The 23,310-nt window shown below is 41.1% G+C and overlaps 1 protein-coding gene across 1 annotated transcript in view; it reads left to right on the forward strand.

The window, feature by feature from the left end:
- Positions 1 to 23,310, forward strand: part of LOC127572632 (solute carrier organic anion transporter family member 3A1-like) — a 257,725-nt gene that overhangs the window by 227,562 nt on the left and 6,853 nt on the right. Inside the window, exons 7-9 of the mRNA XM_052020100.1 lie at positions 150 to 288; positions 12,213 to 12,388; positions 19,067 to 19,131. Of these exons, the coding sequence (XP_051876060.1) occupies positions 150 to 288; positions 12,213 to 12,388; positions 19,067 to 19,131 (380 nt within the window). The remainder of the gene's footprint in view (positions 1 to 149; positions 289 to 12,212; positions 12,389 to 19,066; positions 19,132 to 23,310) is intronic.

A 23,310-nucleotide genomic window follows, 5' to 3' on the forward strand; every position in this document is an offset into this window, starting at 1 on the left:
TCCCACCATGTAGAAACGATTGTCCTAGCAACATTGTACCTGCACTTCACTTTGTAGCAATGTGTCATTTTATTGGCAGCCTTCCAAGTGTTCAAATGAAGCTTCTAGTTGTTGGACATGTTCTCATTGTGACTTTTGATTTTTTTTAGTTCTTTCGATGGATTCAAAAGGGATTTAACTGTATTATGTAACGAAGATTGCAGATGTTCAAAAGAGACTTTAAATCCAGTCTGTGGGTCTGATGGCATCACCTACTTATCCCCTTGTTTTGCTGGATGTACTAACAAGGTAGGCTTTTTTTATGTTCCTTAAATAGTTGTATTCTTACACTTTAAACTCAGAAGAAGAATCAAAGCTACTTTGGATGTCGTATTGTGTAACAAGAAAGAGTTCATTGATGATCAGGCGGTTAAAAGGCAACTGATAACAACATAACAGTTTTATTGTAAGAATTGAAAGTGATTTAGTTTATTATGAATAAAGCAAGCTACAAGGCAAGGAGCATGAATTGGAAATTACATCAAAGAAATAACAGTGAATCATCAATGGCTAACATTTAAGGAATTAGTCTACAATTGATATCCATCACTTGAGGCAAAACAGCTCCAACAGAAAAAGTATTCCATCTGGTGGCTATTAAACGAAGTTAAAGATAATATTAGGTCAAACAAAAAGACATCAAACCTTACTAAAAAAGCAATAAGCCTAAAAGGAGGAAAGAAACTACAGATGCTGGAATCTAGAACAAAAACAGAATGCCAGAAGAACTCAGTGGGTCAAGAGCATCTGTAATAAGCCTAAAGATTGGGAAGAATTCAGAATTCAGCAGTAGAAGACCGTTATAGACAAGGGAAAGATGGATATGAGAGGATGCTAGTCAAAAACAAAAAAAAAGACTGTTAGGGCTTCTACAGATAAGTAAAAAGGAAAAGAATAGCTAATGTTAATGTGGGTCCATTATAGATTCAGACAAGATAATTTATATTTGGGAATAAAAAAATGGTAGAGAAATTAAATAAGTAATTTGTGCCTGTTGTCATGGAAGGTACAGAAAGCCTCTCAGAAATGGAGATTGAGAGTGAATGAGGAACTCAATGAATTTAGCATTAGTTTAAGAAAAGAGACACATGTTGGAGAAACTAACGGGACTAAAAGATGGTAAATCCTCAGGACCTGACAACCTGGATCCTAGGGTTTTGAAGGAGGTAACCTAGGAGCTAACTAGGAAACACAGCCTATCACTTTCTGAAATTCCATAGATCCTAGAACAGTTCCCACAGATTGGAAGGTGACAAATGGAACCCCACTATTTACAAAAGGAGGGAGAGTAGATAAAACTATAGATCCAGTTCACCTGATGTCAGTAGTAGGAAAATGATGGAATCTCTCATTAAGGAATTGGCAAAGAGCACTCAGAAAATAATAGGGTTGGGCAAACTCGAGATGGATTTTTAATGGAAATCTTATTTGACAAACCTTATAGAGACTTTGAGATTGTATCTAGTAGAATTGATAAAGGAAAACTAGCTTAAATGCTGTACTTGGATTTTGCAAAGGCCTTAAAAGATTATTAAACACAATTAGAGCACATGTTATTGGGGATAATATTCTGACTTGGATTGAGGATTGGTTAACTTTCAGAAGACAGAATAACACTGAAAGTTTTTTTTTCAGGTTTAGTGGGTGTGACTGGTGAGGTGCTGCAAAGATCAGTGCTTAGGTCCCAGCTGTTAACAATCTATATCAATGTTTTGGATGGAGGAATCAAGTGTAATACATTCAAGTTTGCTGATGTTACAAAGCTGTTTGGCAGTGTGGGCTATGAGGAGGATGAGTAGAACTTCATGGACATATGAACAGGTAGAATATAATGTGGAAAGATGTGACTTTAGAAGAATGAGTGGCGATCTCATTAAAACATAAAATTCGCACAGGGCTTAACAGGAGTCAATGTTTTCCTTGGCCACTCCCTCTGCTGTAATTAGTGGTGATAACTAAAAGAAAATGTCAAGATATTAAGCTGGAAAAGAAGTTAAAATAGATGTTACATTCTTTTCTAAAAATCAAACATAAATTTGCCTAAGTAGAGTATGGGAAGAATAGAGGAAAGGGCAAAGTGGGTAGAATTAAAAGGTTTCACTTATTAGTTAAATTGTATTTTACATTTTTATGTCTTATGATTAATGTAATTATAGCAATATTCAAATTGCCTTTTTATCTATAATGATAGTCTTGCTTACAGCATCACAGTGCTTGAGCTGAAAGCTCTCAGGCGATAGGATGGAGTCATTTTCTTGGGCTTGGTGGAAAGAAATGTTCTTCCCAGATCCATTAATCTTGGAATTTATGCAGTGCTGGTTTTAACAATGTTAGTGCTTCCCTGCCAATATCTTCTCTGTGCCCATGGGCAGCTTGGTTTCCAGTAACAGCCTCCTGGACTGAAAGTTGGATTAGCGTAGCCATTCTTGATAAATGAATTGTGAACTGTGGTTAACAGCCAGTGAGCAGTATAAGTTATTGAAGTGAGAACAACAAGGTAAGTAGCAGACTCACATTGGGAAGGAGAATTAGGGATGGTAAATATAAAATAGTCAGCAATAAATTCCCTGAAGAATTCAGTGTAGATTTAATCATGAAGAGCAATATGGTAACAACAACAGCAAATTGTACTTGTGTAGAACCTTTAAGACAACACAACACAAGGTGCTTTACAGGAGTGATACTATTAAAAAAATTACACAAGGTTGGAAAGTTTTTTTAGAAATGCCTTGAAGGAATAATAAAAGTTAAAGAGGAGGACAAGCTTTGCAGAGAATTTCCAGAGGTTAGGGCTTTAGCAACTGAAGATATGGCAATCAGTAGTGGAGGGATTAAATTCAGAGATGGTGAGTGAGGAGGCTTGAGCTGAAAGTTTGGAGGGTTATAAGGCTAAAGAAGATTACAATGGTAGGGAGGGTAAGGCAATGGAGGGATATGAAAGCAGGAGTGGAATTTAAACTTGAAGTATTGTCTAACCAGAGGCCAGTGAGAGGATCAGCAAATGTAACGGAGATAAGTGAATGGACTTGGTGACTTAGGACAAGGGACACAAAGTTTTTAATAAGCTCAGGTTGAAGAGGATTGATTGGGGGAGGAGTGCATTGTAATGGTTGAGAAGTAACAAAGCCATAGATGAGAGTTTCAATAGCAGAAAAGCTGAAGAGTTGTTACATACTTGCATATGGATCTTCTTAGTGCTGGCATAGATACTTGCTTCAATGTTTGTCTCAGAGTCAAATATGCCTTTGATGTTGCAGCTGTCGGTTTTATGAGGTTGTCAGGGAAAGGGTTGAGTCGCTAGATGGAGAAGGGAATTTCTGATGCACTTAAGCAGAAGTTTTGTGACTGCATGAATGAGGAAGAAAATGTTGAATATGTTCATTGGGTGAGATGAAGGAAGAAGGAAAGTGATTCATGTGGAGTGCAAATTTGATAAGAGATATGCGGGACAGTTTACACATGCAAATTCTTTGTAATTCAGAGTTCAGGGTGCATAAACTAGTTAAAACATGGAGAAAATTCTGGTTTTTCTTGGCAAGGTCATGGTAACATTAGGACTGGGTTAAGGCTGATCTTAACTCCAAGTAGATGGAAAGTATAGATTTGGTGATAGTGGGCAGGACATGGGGGATGTGGGTGGTAGGTGGATGCTTTGGGGTAGGTTCCATTGAGAAGTCCATGATCAGGGAAGGGGGAGACCTAGAGCAGGGAAAGCCCATGGAATCCTTGTGGAACCAGGAGGGATTCTCCTCCAATGTTTGATGCTGGTGTCAATAAGATGATCCTTTGCAGATCTCTTATTCTTTCCGTATACAGAATAGAGTAATAGAAATGTGAAACCCTTGATTATGACCTTAAAGTTATCCCTAACTTTGATGTAAAATCAGAATTATTGAGGCTATTTGTCATTAAAATTGCCATCCTGTTTTAGTCCATAACAATAACAGTCCCAAATCATGCTTTACAGTTCTTTCCTGACCTCATAGTTGTAAAACACAAAGCCTGTGTTGAGCTGGCGCTTTCCTGTCAAGTCAAACTATACATATTACGATGGTGGACAGAAATAGGATGAAAGTAGCCGTTTGGCAATTTTCTATTAACCCATATCCCGAGCACCAGTTCACATTTTACTCCATTACCTCCTCTACCTCCTTTCCGTGGAACAGAGAAGGCTCCTGTCAGGAGGCAAGGCAAAAAAAAATTCAAAGTATTATACAAATGTTTCTCAGAATAATTTTGAAGTCAAGCATCTTCCGCTGAAAGTAAGCACACATGTGAACAATATTTACATACCTCCATGAATTATTTTTCAAGTTTATTAAGTATTTTCTGATTAAGTGTGAAAGTCTTAACCGTCTCATTGCGTTAGGAAGTGGCTAGCTACATCTGAGTAATCAAGCTATTTTCAGAAAATTTAGCCCTATCAGATTTGAATCATTTCATTGAAGTGTCCTGTTTATATTTTACTGCTTTCCTGTATGTTGTTTAGAACAGAGGCCAGCAGTTCCTATGTAAGGGAATGCCAAAAATAGGAGAAGGGTCTGCTGAGATCAGCTGGATTTCTGCTGCATTTAGGCCTGATTATAAGAAGGGTGGGTTGGAGGTGCTGGATGCTTGTGAAGGCTATTCCTTTTATCTGCTGTGCATATTCAGGGGCCATTCAGCAAGAACATGTGCGTCGTGAATTTAATGTAGTAAAATATTCAGTGGCGCTTCACAGGAGAGTTATCAAACACTGAGCCACATAAAGGAACATAGAACATAGAACACTATAGCACAGTACAGGCCCTTCGGCCCACTATGTTGTGCCGACATTTTATCCTGCTCTAAGATCTATCTAACCCTTCCCTCCCACATAGCTCCCCATTTCTCTACCATTCATGTGTCTATCTAAGAGTCTCTTAAATATCGCTAATGTACCTGCCCCCCCCCCACCTCTGCCGGCAGTGCGTTCCACGCACCCACCACTTTCTGCGTAAAACACCTACCCCTGACATCCCCCTTATACCTTCCTCCAATCGCCTTAAAATTATGTCCCCTTAAGATAGATAACCAAAAGCTTGGTCTAACAGCTAAGTATTAAGGGGCTTCTTAAAGAAGGAAAAATAGGTAGAGGAAAGGAAAGGTTGAGGATAAAATCAAAGTCAAAGTCGAGTTTATTGTGATATGCACATGTACATGTATGCACAGGTGCAATGAAAAACTTACTTGCAGCAGCATCACAGGCTCACAGTATCATATAAGCAGCATTCACAAGAAAAACATATTAAGCATAAATTATACACTATTTTTACAAGAAAGAACACAATTAGAACAAAAACAAATCAAAGTCCATTTTAGTGCATTTGTTTCTCCATTCTTCCATTGGCAGCAAAACCTTCATTTGTACAGATCCTCCAATCTAGAATTCAGTCCTAAATCAGTCTGCCTTCTTTTCTTGTCAAAATTTTATCGATTTTTCTTTGTCCAGGACTTTAATTCCTTCTTGTAACAGCTCAGCTTGTTTGCCATAGACCTCTCTGTAAAGTATGTTAGTAAGCTCTATGTTTTAAAGGTAAAATATAAGTGCAAGTTGTTAGTGTTAATTGTCATAATATAATTGATCTCAGCACTCAGGGAATAAGATTAGCTAGAGCTCCTGTTCTCGACAGGTACCTTGTAAGTCCTATCTGCAAGCGTTGCATGTGTGTCTGATGAGAACGTGACTTGTAGAACAATGTCTTGCCACTAGAGAGCACCATTTAAGCACAAATGATACTGAAGTTGCGTTTCACCTGTAAAAACAGCACCGATCTGCTCCTTCGTAAATTCTCAGCTTGTATTCGGGAAAATCAGCTGTATATACTTCACAAGATCACAAGACAAGGGAGCAGAAGTAGGCCATTTGGCCCATTGAGTCTGCTCCATGAGCTAAAGAAAAAGAAAAAAGGAAAGGAAAAAAAGAAAAAGAGAAAAAAAGAAAAAGAGAGTAAAAAACTATTCCTTTCTAGCCCCAATTTCTGGCCTTATCCCCATATCCCTTGATACCTTGAATAATTAGATACCTATCTATCTCCTCCTTAAACGCCTCCAATGATCGGGCCTCCACTGCTGTTCGTGGCAAAGAATTCCATAAATTCACTACCCTCTGGCTGCAGAAATTTCCTCTCATCTCTGTTTTAAACCGGTACCCTCTAATTCTAAGATTGTGCCCTCTGGTCCTGGACTCACCCACCAAGGGAAACAGCTTAGCCACATCTACTCTGTCCAGTCCTTTCAACATTCTAAATGTTTCTATGAGGTCCCCTCTCATTCTTCTGTACTCCAGTGAGTACAGTCCAAGAGCCGACAAATGCTCATCGTATGTAAGCCCTTTCATTCCGGGAATCATCTTCATAAATCTCCTCTGAACCCTCTCCAACATCAGTAGGATATGGGGCCCAAAGCTGCACACAGTATTCCAAATGAGGCCTCACCAGTACCCCGTAGAGCCTCATCAACACTTCCCTACTTTTATACACTATACCTCTCAAAATGAATGCCAACATAGCATTCACTTTCCTTACTGCCGATCCGACCTGGTGGTTAACCTTTAGGGTATCCTGCACGAGTGCCGCCAAGTCCCTTTGTACTTCTGTACTTTGAATTTTCTCCCCTTCCAGATAATAATCTGCCCGTTTATTTCTCTTTCCAAGTGTACAAACGGCATATTTCTCAACATTGAATCTCATCTGCCATTTCCTTACCCATTCTCCTAAACTATCTAGGTCTCTCTGCAACCTTCCTGTCTCCTTAATACTCTCTACTCCTCCACCTATCTTGGTGTCATCTGCAAACTTAGCCACAAAACCATTTACTCCATCATCCAAATTGTTAATGTACAAAGTAAAAAGAAGCGGCCCCAACACCGACCCCTGTGGAACACCACTAGTAACCGGGAGCCAACCAGAACAGGATCCTTTTATTCCCACCCTTTGCTTTCTGCCAACCAGTCAATGCTCCACCCATTCTAATATCCTACCTGTAATTCCACGAGCTCTCATCTTATTAATCAGCCTCTTGTGCGGCACCTTGTCGAAGGCCTTTTGAAAGTCTAAATACACAACATCCACAGCCTCTCCCTTATCCACCCTACCCGAGATTTCCTCAAAAAACTCCAATAGGTTGGTCAGGCAGGATCTTCCCTTCACGAAACCATGCTGGCTTGGACCTATCTTGTCTTGCACCTCTAGGTATTCCATAACCTCATCCTTGAGGATCAATTCCAATAACTTTCCCACCACAGATGTCAGACTAGTAGGTCTGTAATTTTCTTTATGCTGCCTCCCACCTTTCTTATACAGTGGAACTACATTTGCGACCCTCCAGTCCTCCAGAACCATGCCGGAGTCTATCGATTTGAAATGTTTATTGTTTATTGGAAAATCTATTCAGTGTGACTTTCTGCTGATATCGGATAAAGAATTGAAAAAAAAATTTTACCCATTGATTTGTGGTTGTTATGTTATTGAGTATATACACATGAAAACAGGAATATAGAAGCAGGAGTAGGCCACTCACACTGCCCTGCTGTTCAACATGATCTGCCCCAGCCCTTAATTCCTCTTCTGGGCCAATTCCCCATAGCCCTCAATTCCCTGATCTTTCAAAAAAATCATCTACTCTCTCTTCAAAAACCCTTAATGATCCCACCTCCACTACCTCTGAGGTAGAGAATTCCAAAATTCCACCTTCCAGCTGATAGGAGTGCTCTGTAGGTAAAACAGAATGAGAACTGGATTGAGAGTTAAATTATGAGGAGAGATTATACACAGAAGGGTTGTATTCTAAAGAACTAAGAGTGAAGATAAAAAAAAAGTTCAGCACACAATGACTGTCATCAGTTCGGAACTATCTTCCACAAATGCCAATTGTTAATAGGTCATTTACCTACTTTAAATCTGGAAATGGTGGATTTTTGTTAACCAGGGTGTTAAGGGATTGAGCCAGAGCAGGTATATAGAGTTTTGTCACTGTCTGAACGTGATGTCTTTGAACGGCAGGACCATCTCCAGGCCTTTGCATACAGTCAGAGGATTTGTTAATTCTATGATAGTCTATGAACATCAGGAACTGCAAGAGCATTGAACGAATTGGCCAGTTTGAATAAACACATAATAGTTGTGCACTGTAGGATGTTTATGCACATTCAATGCCTTTGCACCCAGTATTCGTGCTTGAAACTAACCCCCATTGGATGGCATGACTTTGTGAGGCCTCTGGGCAGCCTCTGCACCCTCTCCAACATTATCACATCTTTCCTGTGGTGTGGTGACCAGAACTGCATGTCATACTCCTGCTGAGATCTGACCAATGCTTTATGAAGTTGGAGCATAACCGCCCTACTTTTGTATTCAATGCCCTGACTAATGGAGGCAAGTATCTCATATGCCTTCTTAACCACATTATCTACCTGTGCTATCACCTTCAAGGATCATTGGACTTGCAATGCCAAGGTCCCTCTGTTCCTCAATACTCCCTGGGACTTCACCTTTCATGCTGTATGCCCCAGCCTCATTCATACTCCCAAAATGCATCACCACACATTTAGCTTGATTAATCTTCATTTGCTCTTTCTCAGACCATTTCTCCAACACATCAATATCACTCAGACTACTCTCCACACTGTCACCAACTCCACCAATCTTTGTATCATCCATGAACATCTGACATCCACATCCAAATCGTTCACATATATTACAAACACCAAGGGTCCCAGCGCCAATACCTGTGGAACCCCACTAGTTTCAGGGATCCAATCACAAAAAACAACCCTCTACCATCACTCTCTGTCTCCTAATGCCAAGACAATTTTGGATCCGATTTGCCAATTTGCCCTACAGCTCAGCTTCTTCTGGAAGGCAGTTAAAAATGGTCAATACATTCGGGCTTTGCCAAATCTTGAAATGGATGAAAGGAAATAGAGACTAAACCAAAGCTAGTATTGTAGCCAAGAGACAAAAAAAGAGAGCTAAAGGATCAGAGGCTGATAAACTGGGTGGGAGCCCAGAATTAATCATAAGGAAGGGCTGAAGTTATCATTGATGGTGAAGCAACAGAGATGATGTACTGTATGAATGTTCATGTCTGTTATGGTGAAGGCATTTCTCCTACTGAAGACCAACTGAGAGGTTTGAGGATGTTGCATTTAACGGTTGCTGTGAAATTCAGCCGATAGTGAGCTCAGAGTGACAATGATAATGAAAGAATTTTGCCAGGGTAACAATTTATAGATTTCTGACCTTTAGAACATTCCCCCAAGATTGTAGCTGGAAAATGAAAGTGCACTAAAAATTGTTTTATTTTCAGCCTTCTCCCAGTCTCCTCTCCTGCTGTTTCTGAATAACTATCAACAGAGTGATTTTCGGAGCTCTGTTGTAAAGCACATAGAGAAATGCTTACCATCTGCAGGAATTAAACATACCACTTCATTACTTGCCTATTACCGTAATAGTAAACTTTGTGTGAAGCAACATCTCAACTTGCAGATTCAGCTTTTCTCAAAATGAAAAACATTACATAACAAGATAGCTTTTTAATGAAGCTGTTGGATTCACAGGTTTCTGTTGCTTGTGTCCAATGCTGTTAGGAAATTATCAGCTGAAATGTGCTCAGCACAAGAACCTCACTTGTCCCATAAGCTGCTGTCATGGATTGTAGTTCTCATGGCAATCAGAGCATTCCAGCTTGGCCAATGGCTTGCATGTAATCAGGAGAACTGGTGCTGCTCAACAGGAACTGAAATGAATAGTATCTAGGGATATGACAAATGGTGTGTATTTCATATTCCGCCACAGTAAGAGTCCTTTTATATTTTATTGAGCTCAATGTCCTCCCAGCCTGCTCAGTGAGCTCCTACCAGCCCCCTGTCCCCATCGTACAACATACAGGACAGAAGTTGACTGTAGAATTGTGGAGAGATACATCACAAAAGGAGGTTCCTTAGCCTATCATGCCTGGCCTGTCGTTTCAAAGAGTTATCCAATCAGACCCAGTGTCCTGCTCATTCCCTAAAGTCAAGGGAATTTTTCCAATTCAGGTTTTTATCAAATGTTTGTATTTTTGTGCAATTTCTTTACATTTCCCCTTTAGGCAGTGTGTTCCAGATTATGATGAATTGCAGGTGGATTTCTTCATGTTACTCTGGTTCTTTTGACAGTACTTTAAATCTGTGTCCTCAGGTTGCTACTGGAAGCAGTTTCTCCTTCCTTCATGGTTTTAAACTCCTCTTTCAAACCTCCTCTTGTCTCTATCCAGTTTCTCCATGGTCTACGACCTCTGATATCATTCCTGTAAACATCCTCTTTAATGATTTGGTATCTTTCCTAATGCGTGGTGCTCAGATTTAGGTACAGTAGTCCCACTGGGGCATGGCCAATGTAAATTCCTTGGTTTTGCCCTGTTTCTAACACCTCTTAAATAGCATTCTTAATGTGTCCTTATACCTTCCAAGACTTGTATACATAAAAACCCCATTTGGAAGAGTTCCAGCTTTGATGCCTTTCAACCTTCTGTTGTGGCAGTGTGATTGTTCTGTGTTTGAACTACCTCCTGTCAGATCTGGTTATTTTTGAATCCGCAGGTTCTTTCAGGAGTCCAAGAATGAGTTGAAAACAACTCGGTGCTTCACAAAGTTTTATTGGAAAAGTTTAAAACAAAGAAACAGTCACAGCTTTACTACTGGGAGTAGCTTTACTACTAGGAGATGAGCTGAGACAAAAGAAACTAAAATGAGCTAGGGGAAGGGGGAAGAGAGCAAGAGGTGATTAACAAAAAATGACACCTTTTATACCTGAGATAAGAGGTACTCCTTTGCTAACAATAGTCCAATCAGAAAACCTATTAGATACCTGTGGCAAAACCAACCAATGAGAAAACACGTATTCACCTGATGGACGAACCAATAAACTAGGAAGCAGCCACTTCTAGTGCAGCCACTTGAGGTGTATTAAACACTATACATGTTAAAAAAACTACTTAAAACAGTTGAATCCAACACTCCTCTTTGGAGATCTCCCTGCTCCCTCAACCCCAATGGTCATTTACCGTTACGCCTACCAATCTTCAATTGTAATCATCGAGCTCTTGATCCCTTTTGGCTCACCGGAATCAAGGAGGACTGTGCCTCGGCTGCATCAATTAGCACCCCCATCCTCAAGCCCTCAGGAACAGACTCCCACTCCCAACCGACTTCTGAAACTAAAAAAAACACTGAAAACACTCAGCAGGTCAGGAGCATCTGTGGAAAGAGAAACAGAGTTGACGTTTCAGGTCTGAGAGCCTTGGTGAAAACTTTCTTCTGGGCTCTGTGGCTTCACCTCAGGCACTTGTTTTCTGCCTGTTCTGATGACTGGTCTAGAATCTGAAATGTTAACCCTCTTTCTCCTTGATGCTGCCTGACCTGCTGAGTATTGCAACCATTGTCTGTTTTTATTTTGTATGTTAATGAGGGCTACCTGTGTCAGTCTCGTCATCTGTCGGCACATATGAAAACCACGCTTTGAGAAAATTTGCCAAAAAGAGTCTTTCCTACAGTGGAAGCGATGTAGGTAAGGATCATAAACCTGATCTCCATCATCTCAGGTCTGAATTGGACAAAAGACTGGAAAATGTAGAGCTCTTTGTCTTGGGAAGGACGATTTGGGAGCTGATCTTAATGAGGTCTATTAGATGATTGAGTGATTGGGAAATGTAAGCCTGGAATTTTACTTCAGAGTAATCAAGTTTAGTACAAGAGGACTCTAAATCAAGTAAATGGCAACTGAAGGATATTAGGAACATCTCTTTCCCAATACAGAAAAATAAATATATGACATGGACTCCTAACATTGGAATCAAAAGCACTGGAATTATTTCAGAAAAAAGCAAGGAATGTAGATTAGGATTTTTCAGGATGAATAAACAAAGATGAACTTATGAGTTTACTCAGTGTTAAACATTTTCCAGGCAGGTGCATCTTTTCCCTTCAACTTTGGTAATACTTCAGGAAAAATATTTAAAGCTACAGTGAAATATTCAGTAAACATTTGAGGAATTAGGGACTCTGCATCTATAGGAAAGAAGATGGAAGCAAAAGGTCTGATAAAGTGTTGTTGTTTTAACCATGTTTATTACTTAACCTTTCCTTCATAAAAAAAAATGTTCTCCTTCCTCAGAATCTTACCAACTGTGCCTGCATCAACACTGAGTTTGCCCGGAATGCCACAGCTGTGCCAGGACAATGCCCCAAAACAAATTGTGAATACACTTTCCCTGCATTCTTTGCAGTTGTTTGTGCGGGAAGTTTGCTGGGTGCAATGGCACAGACGCCATCAGTAATGATTCTCATCAGGTGGGTGAGATTATATGCAGCTCGATGTCTGTTTTGTTGCAATATTGCTGTAAGTTTGTGCTGGATTTGTTGCATCTGATTTAACCAATGCGACAGTGTGTCCCTGTTTTCTGGAACCAACGTCTGGGCGAGGTGATGTCTCCCTGGGCAGATTCTGTCCCCTATATTCCATTCCCAAACCTGTTTCACAAGACATCCCTTACACTCGAGCAGATCTACTGGTGACATTGATTGGTGGCACACATATAGTTAAAACGCCACAGCCCCCAGCCCAACCTTCCAGAGGCACCTCTGTGCCCGAGCGTTGTTAGTGTGCACAATCCTATCCAAAGCCCGCAGCACGTTCCGCCCTGCCACCACCTGTTTCTTCCATCAGCTTGCTAATTGCCTGAAGAATGCAGGAAGTCAGAGGCGTGGGGAAGAAAGGAGATGAAGGGTGCTGGATAGGAGATTGGGGACAAGGCACAGGAGAGGTAAGGGGAGGGGTGAGCAGCTACGGGGATAGTGGGGAGTGAAACTAGAAGTGAAGAGAGGATGAGGATCAGAGAGGGGAGAAGTGATCGGAAGGAAAAGAAGGTGAGGATCAGCGTGAGAAGAGGGGATTAGGAGGAAGAGGGGATCAGAGAGGGGAGACAAAGTCAAAGGGCAGAGAGAATGTAGAATTGAAGGGGAAAGAGGGCTGGAGGTCAGAGGGTGGAGGAGATGTGAGTGGGGGAGAGAATATAGAAGAATACACAACTATCACATCAAGCTGCACTACTCAAACTACAAACCACACACCCAGCATCGAGCATGTGGCATGCATATTTTACACCATTTATCTGGGTCTGGTGCTTCATGACAGTGGTTCCAATAAGTCTGAATAGAGTTAATGTATTACTTATAAACTATGTGTGAGTTGATTCATAAATGCAACATTGCTTTGGCTTTCCTTTTTGATTCATAGTTTATTTGAGTAATTGTTTAAATATAAGATGTTGGAATATTTTGTGTTGCTGCTGTGGGTAACCTTCATTTTTCATCCTGGACATTTGATGAGTGCCCGCATTGTTTGTCCCTGGACTCAGTTTGGGAAATACAGTCACCCTAGCTTTGGACACTGTTGATGTCTAAAACATCAGCTTTCACTGTTTTTGGCACTGATGCTCTGTTTGGGAGCAAACAGTCCAAAATAGGGAAACTCCAAAAAAAAAAATCACAAAATTGCAAAGGTTTACCAATGTAAAAATTTGTTTTAGCAGTGGAATTGGAATTTGTTTTGTTATTGTCACTTGTACTGAGGTACAGTGAAAACCTTGTCCTGCATACCATCCATACAGATCAATTCATTATACAGTACATTGAGGTAGTACAGGGTAAAAACGATAACAGAATGCAGTGTAGAGTGTCACAGCTACAGAGGAAGTGCAGTGCAGCTAGATAATAAAGTACAAGGTCATAATGAGGTAGCTTGTGAGGTCAGGAGTCCATCTTATCTTACTAGAGTACCATTCAATAGCCTTATAACAGCGAAATAGAATCTGTCCTTGAGCCTGGTTGTATGTGCTTTCAGGCTTTTGTATCTTCTGCCCGATGGGAGAGGGGAGAGGAGAGAATGTCCGGGGTGGGTGGGGTCTTTGATTATGCTGGCTGCTTTACTGAGGCAGCGAGGAAGTATAGACAGAGTATATGGAGGGGAGGCTGGTTTCCGTGATGTGTTGAGGTGTGTTCACAACTCTCTGCAGTTTCTTGCGGTCACAGGCAGAGCAGTCGCCATACCAAGCCGTGGTGCATCCAGACAGGATGCTTTCTATGGTGCATCGATAAAAATTGGGAAGGGTCGATGGAGACATGACAAATTTCTTTAGCCTCCTGAGGAAGTAGAGGCGCTGGTGAGCTTTCTTGGCCGTGGTGTCTACGTGGTTGGACCAGGACAGGCTATAGGTGGATTTTCACTCTGAGGAACTTGAAGCTCTCAACCCTCTCGACCTCAGCACCATTGACGTAGACAGGAGCATGTGCACCATCCCCCTTCCTGAAGTCAATGACCAACTCTTCTGTTTTGCTGACATTGAGGGAAAGGTTGTCGTCATGACACCATGTCACTAAGCTCTTTATCTCCTTCCTGTACTCCACGTCGTCGCTATTTGAGATACGGCCCACTACAGTGGTATCATCTGCAAACTTGTTTCTATACTGTATGCAGCAATGCCAATATCAGCTGCCTACAGAGCTCACAGCAGTTGCCACTTAGTCACCAGGAATCATAGGAAGCAAGCCACAAACTTAAAGAACTCTCTCCATGGCAGTCACAGCACAGCAGCGTTTACACCAGAGAGAACACATCTTCAATGTATGTTGCTGCATCTCTCCCCACCTGCTCCCTGCAGTACTGAAAACTCAGGCAGGCACATGCAGACAGCGACAGCTCCATGCCTCAGTGGAGATCCTTCAATGGGCATCACCTAGATTTAAGATTTACTTCTTGTTTTGCTGCAAGTTGGAAATGCTGTAAGTTGCACTCTATTGCTCCAACTTCTGTCCTTCTGATGGTAAGGCAAAGATGAATGTTGCTGACATTCATGACATGATCACATGTTCAAATGACTTCAGAGAAACACAAGCTGCACTAAGCTGAATAGAGGCCGAGTCCACTTTCCCAATGGTCAGGATTTCCACTGGAAATGGGTGCTATCATGTTTAAACATGGGGAAAATGGCTTTTATGTGCACTGAACATATTAAAAAGGATGTTGTGTGCTCTACTTTCTAGGCCCTTATGGATAAGCTGCATACATAATTTGGGAAAACAATTATATCCATTAACATGGACATTTCAAATAGCAGTTAATGAAAGATCAGTCAGGACCTGTGTATTTTCATTATTTAAGATAAGATAAGAGAAGAGAAGATTTCTTTACTAGTCAAATGTACACCGAAGCACACAGTGAAATGCATCTTTTGCATAGAGTGTTCTGGGGGCAGCCCACAAGTGTCGCCACTCTTCTGGCGCCAACATAGCATTCCCACAGCTTCCTAACCCGTACGTCTTTTTGGAATGTGGGAGGAAACCGAAGCACCCGGAGGAAACCCACGCAGACACGGGGAGAACGTACAATCTATAAACAATGTAACATGGAGAACACAAATATTGCACAGCAAGAACCAAACCGACAGTAAAATGTTATCTCAGCAGAGATTGCTCACTGTGTTCACTGCAGTCTAAGGTAATTTCTTTCAAATTAAAAGCAGAAACTTTCAAAGATTGGAGGTCAGGCAGCATATTTGGAGAGAGAAAAGAAAGTAATATTTAAGGTGGATGGTCTTTCATCAGAACCAAAAGAGGTCACAGTCAAGTGGTTTTAAACAGATACAGAAGTGGAGAAAGAGTACAGGAGAAGAATGAATAAAATAGAAAGTCTGTATGAAGTGGAAGTAAATGACTAAAGAGACGATAATGTGAGTCAAAAGAGAAAGGTAATGGGGAGGGAAAGAACCAAACACTGGGCATGGAAGTAGAAAAAGCAAAATCATTATCAAAAGCAGCTGCTAGAAAAGATTGAGCCAAAGGTATCACTTTCCATAGATTCATGAAGTTATAGAGCAACATAGCACGGATACAGGCCCTTTGGCCCAATGAGCCCATGCCGACCATGGTGCCCACCCAGCTAGTCCCAATTTTCTTTGTTCGGCCCATATCCCTCTGAGCCCCGCCCCTGCATGTGCCTATCCAAGTGTTTCTTAAATGACACTATTGTACCTGCCTCAACCACTTCCTCTGGCAGCTCGTTCCATATACTCACCACCCTCTGCGTGAAAAGTTGCCCCTCAGCTCCCTTTTAAATCTTTCCCCTCTCACCCTAAACCCATGGCCCCTAGTTTTGTACTCCCCTACCCTGGGGAAAAGACTGTTACCGTCCGCGATTCCAGCTGTTGAACTCAATAATGTTGAGTTTGGAGACTTAACTGAAAGTTGAGTTACTATTTTGTGAGCTGTTTTGCACTTTATTGAAAATCTAGTTAAGGTAGCCCTAGGGGATAATGGGTTTATATAGGACATAGATCAATAACCAGTCCACAGAAATGTAGACAAAGAAGTCAAAGAAAAGAAGGGAAGAACTGGAGATGGACCATGTGAAGGCAAAGGAATGGTGGAACTTAACAGCAAAGCTGGCAAAATTACCCTGTCAAGGGTAGGAACAGGAAACTTAGTGATACGAACATCAATGTTTCTTGAAAGGACTATACTTTCCTGAGCCCACTTCCTTTAAGAACTTCAAACTATTCTCCCAGTTTCTGTTCCTCTGTCACATCTGTTCTGATGATAGCACTTTCTATTCCAATGCCATTGATGTGCCTTCTCCCTGAAATGAAGATTCTTCTGCACAGGAGTTGACAGGTCATCATCTGTACCTATTACATTTCCTGCACTTCTTTTACCATTTTCCTTCACTCCCAGAATGATCAGAATCAGGGTTTATTATCACTGACATATGTCATGAAATTTGTTGTTTTGTGGCAGCAGTACAGTGCAAGACATAAAGACATAAAAATGACTATAAGTTACAAAAATAAATAAATAGTGCAAATAGAGGAACAACAAGGTAGTGTTCATGGGTTCATGGACCGTTCAGAAATCCGATGGCGGAGGGGAAGAAACTGTTCCTGAAATGTTGAGTGTGGGTCTTCAGGCTCCTGTACCTCCTCCCTGATGGTAGTAACGTGAAGAGGGCATGTCCCAGATGGTGAGAGTCCTTAATAATGGATGCCGCCTTCTTGAGGCCTCGCCTCTTGAAGATGTCCTCGATGGCGGGGAGGGTTGTGCCCATGATGGAGTTGGCTGAGTTTACAACCCTCTGCAGCCTCTTTCGATCCTGCACATTGGAGCCTCCATACCAGGCAGTGATGCAACCAGTCAGAATGCTCTCCACCGTACATCCGGAGAAACTTATAAGTCTTTGGTGACAGACCAAATCTCCTCAAACTCCTAATGAAGTAGAGCTGCTGGCATGCATTCTTCATGATTGCATCAATGTGTTGGGCCCAAGATAGATCCTCTGACATGCTGACACCCAGAAACTTGAAGCTGCTCACCCTTTCCACCGCTGACCCCTCAATGAGGAGTGGTGTGTGTTCTCTTGGCTTCCCCTTCCTGAAATCCACAATCAATTCCTTGGTCTTGCTGACGTTGAGTGCGAGGTGTTGATTGGTGACACCACTCAACCAGCCGACCTATCTCACTCCTGTATGCCTCCTCATCGCCTTCTGAGATTCTGTGGTGTCATCAGTGAATAGTGTTACAATAGTGTTCTCCTGCTTTTCACTACCCTCTGTCATTTCTGCCAGCTTCAGAGTGAATCTATCACTGAATACCTCTTCCCCTCCCCTTTCATCATTCTAACGGAATTATCCTCTCATGATACCCGGTCAATTCCCACAACATCTTCCTATGCAAACACAAGGACAGGAACGCCAGCCTTTTCCCTCCTCCCTTCCTGTCTGAGGCCTCAGTACTTCCACCAGATGAAACAGCAAGTTACTTGTACCTCTTTCCATTCAGTATACTTGATCCACTGCTATGTTGTTATATCCTCTATCGTCAGGAAATCAAATGCAGTTTGGGTGACTGCTTTGTAGAGTGGCTCCATTCTATCTTTAACCATTAACCTGGCCTTCTAACTACTCTCTGCCCCACTCCCACACTGACCTCTTGCATTGATCCAATGAAGTGCAAAGTAAGCGTGAGGAAAAGAACTTCATCCTTTGAAAGCCACATTACAACTTTTTAAATCCACGATTGAGTTCAGCAATCTTGGGTGATAATGACAGCTCCCAATTTTTTTCAGCATTAGCTTCAGTTAATGATTCCCCTGACATTGATTACATCTTTTCTAGGCCCAGCTTTTGCTTCTATTTCCTTGAGTCTTCCAACATCACCTCTTGCTGTTTAATGTCTCCCAATGCAGAGCTTCCTTTTCATCCCTTCTTGCCCTCTCCCTTTTCCTGTCTTTGTACTTGCTTCTTCATTCTATATAACCCACTAAAGCCATAGATTTAGGGAGAACAATGGGACTGGTTTGCTTGCTGAATCGTTACAGTGAGATTGACAGCCAGAGAGATTCCCAGGGCCACGCCATGGGGCTCTGCTGCTGTAGCCTCTATACTTGCCTAAAACTTGATGCATCACTTGCATTTTCAGTCCTAATGGAAGCTCATTAAACTGAAACAGCTACTAAAATCAAAGACATGAGTCTTGGATAAACACATTTAGTGTTTGTATGTTAAAATCCTGCAATTTTATTTCAACAAGCAACATAGAGGATGTTTAAACAATTGAATTAGATTGCTTTCTGCTACAGTGCAATCTCAAGTGCAGTGTAAACTGTACACATTCAGCTCTACTCGGTCATCCTATAATGTCCATGTGATTTTCCTGTTATCTTCATTAACAGCAAACTGCAATGTAAATTGTTTCTTTTGATTGCTATTTGCTTGAAACAGATGATCCAAGCAATATGCTCGGAGATCTCGGAAAAGACAGAATACATAAAGATAATTAGTTAGATGAGGCTCTGGATATCTTTTAGGATAGGAGATTCCACATCACTATCATGTGAGCATAGGTTTTATAAGGAGACAAAATTAGCATCAGTAGGTAACCTGTTGTCTGGTAGATGTTAATTGGTCTTTCTCTCTACAGGTCTGTAAACCCTGAATACAAATCATATGCCCTTGGTGTCCAATTTCTTATGCTTAGATTACTTGGTGAGTGTTTCCATTCAATTATTCAATAATTTAATGTTGCGTTTTAGTTTGCTCCTATTCATCTGAAGGTTGTCAGAATTTTGCTGAAATGGTCTTTGTGATTCCTGAAAATTTAATGCGTGCTGTTGGCAACAAAGTGACACTGTTGTTGGGTAAATATATCAAGCAAATTGATTTGCTAAAGAAACTGGCCAATAAATAAGATCTATTTATTTATTTATTTATTTATTACTCACATGTGCATCGAAACACACAGTGAAATGCGTCTTTTTGCGTTACTGAGAATGTGTTGGGGGCAGCCCGCAAGGGTCACCACATTTTCAGCCCCAACATAGCATGCCCACAGCTCCTAACCCGTACGTCTTTGGAATGTGGGAGGAAACCAGAGCATCCAGAGGAAACCCACGCAGACACGGAGAGAACGTACAGACTCCTTACAGACAGCGGCAGGAATTGAACCCAGGTCGCTGGCGCCGTAATAGTGTTACGCTAACCGCTACACTACTGTGCCACTGTGCCGCCAAACAAAAAGTGACCATATTCACAATAAATGCCCTTTTAAATCATTACCTATAGAATTTCATCACAAGAAGTAAGGGAAGGGAAATAAAATCTTCACTTTTTTAGAAGACTAGAGGAATTAAAAAATACAAATATCAAATCAGGGAGTACCTTAAAAATGTGTCATACTGAGGAGTCATCAGTTCATGCAAGAAGTGAACATTTAGCATGAATCGATTAGAGAATCAAGCACCAATCTATAAAAATAACACGATAGAGATTTTGATGAACTAAAAGGGAGGGTTGATGAGGGAAATATAGTTGATGTGATATAAATAGATTTTAGAAAGATATTTGATAAGGTTTTACGTGGTCTTATGATCAACACTGAAGGCAATAGAATAAAAGAGCTGTAGTAAAATGGATAGAAATTCAGCTAAACAAAAGGGAGTCGTAAATGGTTGTTTTTTTCAGATTGGAAGAAATTGTATAATAAGCCTCCATAGGTGTGGACAAGTCACAATTACTGTATTTGCAGATGACACAAAACTTGGAGCCATAGCAAATTGTGAAGAGGATAATAATAGATTTCATGGAGATATAGGCTGATGGTCAAATGGATGCATAAGTGGAAGATGAAATTTAATGCTGAGGAATCCAAAGTGTTAGATTTTGGCAGGAAGAAGGAGACACAAAAGTAAAAGTGGTATAAGAAGAGAGCGATCTGGGGCTATGTACACATAACTCATTGAAAGGGCGGGAGAGTGGGACTAACTGCATTGCACCTACATAGAGCAAGTACGGACCTGACAAGCCAAATAGCCTCCTTCCCTCCTTTCCTCATTCCCTTCCCTTCAAAGGCTTAGAAATTGAGTTAGGTCCTTGCATTCAAGGCTTTGCATTCAGCTAAGAAAAAAAAGAGACATATTTGTGGTGGCAGCCTCCAGCCATCGCTTTAAGGGTTATTGATTAAATAAAAGGAATCCAAAACTGTGTGAGATAAGTATGTTCCGAGGCACTGCAAAATAAAAGCATCGGGCACCTGATTAGCATATTGAGGAGGCCTAACTCCTTTTCATATGGCTGTGAGGAACTCCTAAATGTTGGTTAATCCATTATCACTGCAGAGACATCACAGCCACCCTCGGATGCAGGAACTAATACTCCTAAAAATATGTGTTTTTCTCTTTGTTTCATGCTTGTAAATAGCTACAATGAGGTCCAGTTTCTTCTCAAGGGATATAAGTCCCACTGTGGTCTTCAGTTGAACTGTAGTTATCAGTGGGTCATTGGTGGACCAATGTATGCATATGTCATTATATCATTGCTATTTGCATTGTGCCCTATTTTCATTTAATACATGTATTTGACACTTCTGTTTAAAGGCAACATGTAGAGCTGTTTGTAAAGTTGGACAGCCCTTAGAAGTCTCCCTGCAGTACAGGCCATGGGCACTGGAGATGCAGAACTGAGGCACTAATACCCAGCTTATCTCCCCCCACACCTCTGAGAAGTTGTAGTTCTAGCATCAAGTCTAAGCAGCAAGCTCTCATCTTGAAAAAGTGATCAACAATAAAAGCTAATGCACTGGACTGGAAACTGTAAAGATTCAGTGGAATGGAATGGTTCAGGCTGACTTAACTTTAAAGAAAAATTAATAAACAAACTGTCTGATCATCAGTAAGAAAGGTGTGAATTTGAAAAATGAAGACACACTCATAAAGTACCTTTCATATCCCTTTCAGGTTGTCTGAAGATGCTTTACAGCTAACAAATTGCTTTTGAAATGTTGATACTTAGATTTAAAAATACTTCTACAAGAGGAAAAGGGGCTAACTATCATTTTGAGGATAACTAGAACACAAAAAAAAGTAGGCTGATGATCATTAGGGCTAATAATACGAAAGATACCCATGACAAATATTAAATGTCCAGGGCAGAGGTGAAGAGGAAGAGTAAATGACTAATGGGAATATGAAAACAGGCAAGAAATCAGAGGAAAGAGCAAAGATTTCAATGACCATATGAAATTCATATTCATATGAACTATTCAGAGCTGAAGAAATGGCAGATATATAAAACACTTGAAATATCTGGCATTTTCTTACACTGGCAGAAATGAAACAGTAAGTGTGCAATGGGCATTTGTTAAGCAATTACTTAGTGAAAAGGTGATTGGCTCATTTCCATCACAGTACTGAAGACCTGTTGGCCAAACATAGGAAACCTCCTCCACAAACCCTTTCAGTGCAGCCATGACACCACCACAACAGTTTTGCAAAACTGGCCGATTTATGTCCTGTCCACTAAAAGTAAGTTAAGTATAACACTTCCCTTTCAGTCTCCTCCCAGTCAAAAACAAAGTATTGTGAAAAGCACATAATTATGATATGCTAGAAACTCTTTGTAAATGACCTGATTGCCAGAGCTCATTTTAGATCCCACTTGAATGACTCCACTCCAATACTGAACACTGCAGTGATCCAAAGGTGGAGGTAAAGCTGATTGTTAGTAGAAGAATGAGAGTAGCTGGACTCAAACTAAACTTTTGAAAAACTGAGCTCAATTTTAATCAATGGAAAAGACCTTCAGTAGCTGGAGTAATACTTGAAACAAATTGGAATTGGTATTGGTTTATTATTTTCACTTGTACCGAGGTACAGTGAAAAACTTATCTTGCACACTGTTCATATAGATCTATTCATTATGAAGTGCATTGAGGTAGTACAGGGTAAAACAATACAGAATGCAGAATAAAATGTAACAGCTACAGAGAAAGTGCAGTGCAGCTAGACAATAAGGTGCAAGGTCATAATGAGGTAGATTGTGAGGTCAAGAGTCCATCTTATTGCACTAGGATACCATTCAATAGTCTTATAACAGCAGGATAGAAGTTGTCCTTGAGCCTGGTGGTATGTGCTTTCAGACTTTCGTATCTTTTGCCCGCGGGAGGGGGAGAAGAGAGAATATCCAGGGTGGGTGGGGTCTTTGATTATGCTGGCTGCTTTACCAAGGCAGTGAGAAGTGTAGTCAGAGTCAATGGAGGGGAGGCTGGTTTCCGTGATGTGTTGAGATATGTCCACAACTCTCTGCAGTTTCCTGCAGTCCCGGGCAGAGCAGTTGCCATACCAAGCGTTGGTGCATCCAGATAGGATGCTTTCTATGGTGCATCGATAAAAGTTGGTGAGTGTCAAGGGAGACATACCAAATTTCTTTAGCCTCCTGAGGAAGCAGAGGTGCTAGTGAGCTTTTTTGACCATGGCATCTACATGGTTGGACTCGAGCAGGTTATTGGTGATGTTCACTCCGAGGAACTTGAAGCTCTCAGCCCTCTCGACCTCAGCACCATTGATGTGCTGAGGGAGGAACATGTACACCACCAACAACGTGCCCCCCCCCCCCCGCCCCGCTTCCTGAAGTCAATGACCAGCTCATTTGTTTTGCTGACACTGAAGGAAAGGTTGTTGTCATGACACCATGTCACTAAGCTCTCTATCTCCTTCCTGTTCTCCAAACCATTGTTATTTGAGATACGGCCCACTACAGTGGTATCATCTGCAAACATAGATAGAATTAGAGCAGAATCTGGCCACACAGTCATGAATGTATAAGGAGTAGAGCAAAATAAGATAAAGCTGCTGAAGACCATCATGACAGCCCCAAAACATCACTGAAAGA

Source organism: Pristis pectinata, chromosome 7, assembly GCF_009764475.1.
Source record: "Pristis pectinata isolate sPriPec2 chromosome 7, sPriPec2.1.pri, whole genome shotgun sequence".
Classification (NCBI taxonomy): domain Eukaryota; kingdom Metazoa; phylum Chordata; class Chondrichthyes; order Rhinopristiformes; family Pristidae; genus Pristis; species Pristis pectinata.